The sequence below is a fragment of the Hipposideros armiger genome, unplaced genomic scaffold (assembly GCF_001890085.2).
Source record: "Hipposideros armiger isolate ML-2016 unplaced genomic scaffold, ASM189008v1 scaffold_175, whole genome shotgun sequence".
NCBI lineage: Eukaryota > Metazoa > Chordata > Mammalia > Chiroptera > Hipposideridae > Hipposideros > Hipposideros armiger.
The window spans coordinates 2,050,591-2,058,441 of NW_017731525.1; the positions used below are offsets into that span (position 1 = coordinate 2,050,591).

At 39.1% G+C, this 7,851-nt stretch overlaps 1 protein-coding gene across 1 annotated transcript in view; it reads right to left on the reverse strand.

Annotated features, from left to right (window-relative positions):
• HPSE (heparanase) overlaps positions 1-7,851 on the reverse strand; it is a 45,582-nt gene that overhangs the window by 9,485 nt on the left and 28,246 nt on the right. Inside the window, exons 4-9 of the mRNA XM_019652157.1 lie at positions 5,525-5,698; positions 3,623-3,791; positions 3,250-3,297; positions 2,677-2,770; positions 2,124-2,230; positions 898-1,012 (exon numbers count right to left, since the gene is read on the reverse strand). Coding sequence (XP_019507702.1) covers positions 898-1,012; positions 2,124-2,230; positions 2,677-2,770; positions 3,250-3,297; positions 3,623-3,791; positions 5,525-5,698 — 707 coding nt within the window. The remainder of the gene's footprint in view (positions 1-897; positions 1,013-2,123; positions 2,231-2,676; positions 2,771-3,249; positions 3,298-3,622; positions 3,792-5,524; positions 5,699-7,851) is intronic.

The following is a 7,851-nucleotide window of genomic DNA, read 5'->3' on the forward strand; positions in this document are numbered from 1 at the left end:
TAAAGTTAAGTAAATTATTATTTCATGATATGAAAAAGTTTTAAAGCTCTGGATACTGAGGCAGTTTTAACTTTGATTTACTTTGTAAAAACATTTATTTGATCTGAGTTGGAGCTTATAAAATTGGGTCATAAAATTGCATATGGGGCCGGCCGAGTGGCGCATTGGTTAAGAGTTGGCTTGGGATGCCAGCTCTGAGCAGCAGGACCCTGGTTCGGATCCCACATTAGGGCTAGTGATGCTGTACCCTCTACAGCTAAGATGGTGAACAACAGCTCGACCTGGAGCTGGGCTTCCATGAGTTGCTGGTGATGGCGTAGACTGCAGTGGAGCTGCAGTGGGCTGCCGTAAGCTACCGTGAGTGATCGGCAGGCAGTGTGAGCTGCCAAGAGCCACCATGAGCAGCCGTCCAGTGGCCGGTGACCGATCTGCCTCACCCAGGAAGAGAGCAATGATAATACCAACATGAGCCAGTGAAGCGACGTCCTCCACAACTAGACTGAAGAACAAAAGGAGAGCAACTTGTCTGTTCCTTCTCCTTGATTTCCCAACGCTGTTCCCCTCCCGCAATTTCCCAATAAAATCTTTAAAAAATAAAATAAAATAAAATAAAATAAAATAAAATTGCATATGACCTTTTTAAAAAAAATCCCACATCATGCCCCAAATGGCCCACATTAAGAACATTATTCCTGGGTCTCAATTTCTTCTCGAGACACAAAAAATGTTAGAACAGATGATCTCTAAGTTTTCTTCCAATTCATCCTTCTCTAGTTTGGCTACTTATTGAGAGCATTGAATGTATTGAGAGGATTGACAATTCATAGGAGGTGAATACAAGGGGCCCTCAGTATAGCCTAATCTACTCACAGAAATAGGAAAATAATGATCACTTACAGGTAAAGGTTCAAAGTTCTCATCCACTAAGTGGTAGTCTCCTGCTCCAAAGAACACTTGCCTCATCACCACTTCGATGCCCATTCTGGCCGAAAGGCCCAATTTGTCCAGCCACCTGGAAGAGTGAGACCCAGCTTTCTTCAGGTTTGGATAACTAAATAACTCAATTCTAACTATATACTATTCTGATTTTTTTTTTCTATGTGGGAGAACTTCACAGGAAACCAGGAAAAAAAATGGTATTAATTGTAAACAAGTCATTCAAATGAATTGAACTATCCTTCCCTTTACGTGTTTTCACACTTCTGCATGGTAACAAATCCTGGAAGATTATTAATATGCCATAGAAATCCCCTTTAGGGTAAGACAGCATCTACAATTAAACAATTATTCCGTGCCCTTCCGGATACCCTTCCCCACCCCCATCCCCATGTGAGGTCTAAAGGCTACAAGGTTGCTTGTAGTCAGCAGTAGTAAAATGTGAAGTAAGTAGAATTACACCTAACTTTTTTATGGACACCTCCTGCTCCCCATCTTTAGCTAATAGAAAAACAAACATTTCCATTCTTTTCTCTACTCCTCATGCCCCTACCCCTATGAGCACAGGCATTTTTGTGCTTTAGTCTGGGCTCATAAGAATGAGGGTAGAAGACGAAAGAGAATAAGTCTCAATGTGAGGATATAGAATTATAGATTAAGAGTGTTCATGGAGTTATAGAATGTATGTTAACCAGTTGATTAAAGCAATCAAGTCTGTCGTGGTTGGATTAGAAGGTGATTTAGTAAATTTTAAAATTCATTGGCAGCCACTCTGGTGTGACCCCATCTTCAGGCTCTAAACTTCTTGGGAATCTATAAATACTCTGTAGCTATATGTACTATGCATCCTTCTCAGAGGCAAGGCTCTAGATGCACTCCTTTACAATGTATTATTATTATTTTTACAATGTACTTCTTTAGAGGAGGAATCCTTGACATGTTCATGGACCATAATTAAGTAACGACACTTCTAAAACAATTCATTCGTACAATGATTAATTTGAAACACATGTTAAAGGTGTCCAACAAGCTTTAGTAAGCCATTTTCTTGCAAAATTGGGCATGAATTTTGGGGCTCAGCCACAGAAACCATCTCTGATCAGATTTTTGACCAATGTACTATTTCAACCAAATGGAATAGGAGCATCTGCAACCTGATCCCTGAGGCGAGTGCTACTTCAACTCACATAAAACCAGCTGCAAAGGTGTTGGACAGCAAGGGTGCTCCGCCCCCATAAGCAGAGCTTGTTTCTCCCAGCCAAACCTTCTTGTGGGGTCTGGTCTTCTTAACAACCTATGGAACAAGAAAGTCTCCATGGTAATTGCAAACCATTTGATAAATTATGGTGTTGAAGATTAAGGACATTCAAAACCTTGTCTTCTCTGGCCCATCTGTCCAATATAGTTACAAAATAGTTCACAGTCATTTAGGTCTTGGACAATTTATTTTTATTGAAATACTAGGTGTGAAAGGAATATAAATAATCCCATTCTTATGGCCTAGGAAAATCAATTTTACCAAAAGGCTATTGGAAGTATTTTAAATTTCTAATCAACATACATGGGTAAGACTTGAGGCTAATGGGGCTGAAGGTGAGTAAGACCTAATACCTGTTCTCTAAAATTAGAAAAGCACGTAAATACACATACACACACACACACACACACACACAAATTAGAACAGCTAAACTAGAGAATAAGGATTCTGGTTTTCTATTAAAAAGAAAAAAAGACTATTACCTGGAAAATTTTTTGTACGGGTGAAATAAAAGTGTCCAACACATCAGGGTTTAGAAAATCTTCTTTGGTGGCGATTCGTCCATTCAAGTAGTAGCTAAATTATTCAGAGAATAGTCAGAAAAAATAGCAACCTTTATTTTCTGCTTTTAAGTTAATTGGTCAAATGTGCTCTCCTTCCTACCTCTTCCCACTCTCTGTTATAAAAAAGAAGTCAGACGTTCTGCGAAGGAGAGACCAAAATGGAAGGGGGCCAGTTACTCTGTCTTGAGAAGACACTCACAAGTACGGGTACTTTTGGGTTACCTGTCCCTTGGTGAGTATATTGGCTTTAGCTACTTATCTGTTCCGTGAGTTAAATAATAGTGATCTTGATCTTGTAGAACCATCATATTAGTTAAGTTTAAATTTTTGTTTTATTAATATTAAAATTCTATTAAAGTCCTGCTTGAGACACTATTTCTTACTTGAATGATAAAGTCAATTAGCAGTTAAATGGAAATAATTTTTTCAATACTAGGTAATAAGTGAAGCTAGCATTACTTTCTTAGTATGAAGAGCAGGAGACATACTTACTGATGCCATGTAACTGAATCAATCACTCCTCCTCCAGCTTTCAGGAAACTAGAAAAAAAATCTATTATATTATCACTTAATTTTCATATACAGTATATACGCACAATATATGCACAAGAGTTTTATTCCCTAGAAGTGGGCTGGTTACTACTTTAGGATCAGGCGAACACAAACTTCCTAATTTTGGATACAAATTTTATCATAGGTGCCATTTGCCCCAAATCCTTGGTATTCTGAGCCAGTCATGTCTCCTCTTCTGGTAAACCATCTAGTCACGAAGCAAATGTTTAACAACAGATGGGCTATTGAGGGTTCTCCACCAGAGAGAAATATTATTTTTAAGAAAGATGGTTCTGCTTCTTCGAGCTCTTACCTCCTTAGCATCTTAACAGTCTTTCCTCGGGGCTGGCCAACATCAGGACCATAAAGTTTTGCATTTTTGAAAGTGGAATTTCCTAGAAGCTCATGCAACTCAATAAAATCTTCTCCTAACTGCAATCCATCGATGAAAATACCAGCTTTCTTATGGAAGCTGTTAGGTTCTGAAAGAGCAATTCTCAAAATAATCACCTACCTAGAAATTTCTTATGGAAAAGCAAACATTGTAGCCACATATAAAAGCAACAGAACATTTTGAAATTACAAAAAGTTAGAATCCAAAGTCAAGGAAAGAAAACCATCTAGTTATAAAGAATATATCCCAGAAAAACAAAAATTTGAATTGTAAAATCTGAAGTATGAGGGGGTATTAAAAGAATTTGAAATTAATAATGGAAATATGAAACCAAAGGATATTTGGGAAATAGCCTGCATCCAGTATTTAATAACCTAATTTGCTTAAAAAAATTGTGGTTGGGGAAGACATTTAAAAACCAATTTCTACAATGCAATTAAAAGTTTCCCTGAGAATATTTACTCACAAATTATATCTGCAAGTAAGCCTGGAAGTAGCAAAGCTGAAGAGATGGGAGAAAGGCACAGCAAGTGTCCAATTTACTTCCCAAATACAACTTCATCCTGGAAACCAGACCGTCTCTTTACAAAACGGGGCCCAAAAAGAGGGAAACATAATGACATTGCTATTTCATCTTACTCTGAAAAGCAGAAGTTAGGGATGAGTAGGGTAGAAAAGCAGGGTTGGAGGGATGTATAGAGATGGGTAAGGATGGGTTCAGAATTCATATAGCTGCTGCCATAAAATTGTTCAGCATCTAGTGAAGACACGGTTGCCTCGACGCTACTATTCTGTTTTCTGTGCTTCAGCTTGCCGGTTATCCTCAGCAACCTGATCCCCAAATCTGCTGCTAGACTTTACCATAACACATACCACTACACACATGTATTCTTTCTTTGCTTATTTTCTTGCCGGTCTGGCTCCCTACCTCTAGAATGGAAGTCTCAAGAGAGCAGCAAACTTGCTCTGGATCCAAGCAATTTAGGATTTGAAATGCCTGGGTTCAAATCCTACCTCCTCTACGAGGCCTCTAACTAAGAGTTGCCCAGCATCACACAGGTATTTAGCTAACTATTTGTGCTGCTTTTGTCATCTGTGAAATGAAGGTCACAATTGTATGCACCTCAAGGTCGCTATAAAGATAAAATAAGTTGATCCTTATTAAATGCTCAGAACAGAGCCTGGAATATATAATAGTATGTGCTCATATTACCACATCTCATTTCCCATTTTATCTTTCATTCCATTGGCTGATGGGTGGGAAAAGCATTGTAAATATGGTTGAATGAATGTGGCTAATCATTAGCACTTCAGTTAGAATTTATAAGATCCTTATAAGGGTGAAGGAGGAGGCGATCAGGATCTTGACCCAGGCAGGATTCTCTACTGGGAACATCTAGCTTGAGCATATCGTGAGGCTTGGGATGGGGTTGCTGAGATTAACTGACAAGTTGAGAAACAAAGAAAGGAATAGCAGGGTGAAAGCAAACTACATACTTTATAGTTTTGCTGAGTCCAGACTGCAGAGCATAATAGGCCTAAGTGACCTGGAAATCCCAAGGGAACCTGGGAGCTGTGGAAGTTGCTGCTTCCAACTATTCCTCAGCTCAAACATAACATCAAGTGGGATTAGAAATAGGTTCTGAAATATACAAAGGACTTCTCTGCCATAAGCAATTCCAAAAGTAGCATTGCTGAACTCTGGACAAATGTGCCAAACCAGAAGTATATTTACTGATATGAAAAAGAATGTCATAAATAGCAACAAATAATGGTAAAGGGAAATGTCCTTATTCATGAAATGTTCCCAGGGATACTTACCATTGCCTAGTTCCCAAGAAATATTATAACTCATAGAAGAACAGTAGTCCAGGAGCAACTGAGCATTGGAACTGTTCCACCGCAAATCTGCTGTTCGGAGTAAGGCATTTAGACCAAAGATCAAGTCCAGTCCAGAGCAATGTGCAAAAGTATACAGTATATCCACTGAGCTCCCTAAAAGAAAAACACTAATTTAACAGTTAGGTCAATACAGTGATGAAGGCCTCCAGATTTTTTCTTTATAATGAATTACTATTTCTGTTAAACCGCAGGAGTTCCCATCCTAACGAGTGACTATAATTATGAAGAAGTGGCAACAAAATTGGACTGGCAAATTAAAAAAATAAATAGAAGGTAACGTCATTTGCCACAGCGGTTAAATCAAGTCCTGTGGAAGGTACCAGAAGCTTTGGCCTGGCACTAAAGTTTTGTTCAAGCGACTGCAGGAGAATTGGGGAACTACCTTGTACAGCTCAGCACTCAACATGTACAGGCCAGACCTTCATTAGTCAACATAAGCCCCACTATTCATAATCTAAATATCTCTACTTACAAAATCAGTCATAGAATATTTTAGTAAATATAATTATAAGACAATTTTTTGAAACATTCATGTATATGATTTTTTAACTTTATTATTATTATTATTTTTTTAAAGATTTTTATTGGGGAGTTGGGGGAAGGGGAACAGACAAGTTGCTGTCCTTTTTTCTTCAGTCTAGTTGTGGAGGACGTCGCCTCACTGGCCCAAGTTGGCACCATCACTGCGCTCCTCCCAGGTGAGGCAGATCAGTCGCCGGCCTCCAGATGGCTGCTCACACTGGCTGCCGGCCACACATGGCAGCCCTCGGCAACCCACTGCAGCACGGCAGCCCAGCTCCAGGTCGAGCTGCCGTTCAGCATCCTAGCTGTAGAGGGCAGTGTCACCAGCCCTCATATGTGGGATCAGAACCGGGGCCTTCTGGTGTCCCAAGCCAGCTCTTAAGCAATACGCCACTCGGCCGGCCCTTGATTTTTTAACTTTAGATAAGTAGAATTTCACATTAAAAACTTGCCTAGAGCTGTAGGACTGTGGCTTCCAAGCTTTGTGCCAAAGCATCCTGGAAAGCCATAGTGAATTCACTGGCAGGCACAGCAGTCAGATTTAGCAAATGGAAATATGGCACATCTAGTAAAATTTGAACTTCAGATAAACAATGAATAATTTTAAGTGTATGTCTATGCAACATTTGGGAAATACTTACAGATATATATATATAGTTATATAGTTATATAGTTTTATATATATATATAGTTATATAGTTATATATATATATATATATAGTTCCTCTGAAATTCAAATGGAACCAGGCAACCCTACTCATAAGGGCACGCAGGATCTTTTAAATTTTCAAGGGAAACACATCAACATCTGTTGGACATTACAAGAATTATTACTGTCAGGGTGTTTGGACCTAATAACAACTGAATAATTGAAACTCTTAGGTATTTGGGCTAGGTACACTGTGAAAAAAATTACTGAGTCACTAAAGTACCATAAACGTTGGGGAACTTTTGAACTCAGCTTTTTAAACTATTAGCTAGTCTGTATTCACTTTTTGAGAGTGGCAACAATGTAATTTTTAGTATCATCTTTAAATCAGTTCTCATAAGCTAAATAAGTTCTTGAGATTTTCATGTAGTTTTAGTTATTTGCTAAATGGAAATTCACTCTTGAACTCTCCTAGTTTTTTAAAAAAATATCTGGCAAATTTAGACCCTTTCATCTTAAAAGTGGCTTTGTTTTTGTTTTCTTTGTAAGTCTTCAGCCTGAATTATTTGGATCAAAATAGCAGTGAAACTCTAGACTTAATATTGATAAAGGCTGAGGGGCAGAAATGACCCAAAACAGGCTATTTTGGGTGTTTTTGATGTTTGCTGTATCACCTACTTCCCCCAAACTACTGTCTATCATCACAGAGTCACAGACACTGGGGTTTGCAGCTCAGTCCTACAGCTCAGCATTTCAGTGGATCTTAGAGCCACAGTTTAGGACAGTACAGGCCTTGGGATGGCTGAGTGTTGGGAGCTGGCTGGGATCAGCTAGAGACACTGAGGCTTTAGGTTAGCAAGCTTGGGTCTCCAGGTAGATACAGGCCTGGGGTGAACGGCTTTGGAGCAGTTTGGTGGGGACCTGTGGGACAGTGCTCCTGCCTTAAACTGCTTCCAGACAACGCAAGTGCAAAGAGTAAAGACCCCAGCTTGCTGATAGGAAAAGCTTATGGACAAAGGGACTCAGTTGCTCATGGACTATGGACTTGCAGTTTCAACATACATCACCACTCTGG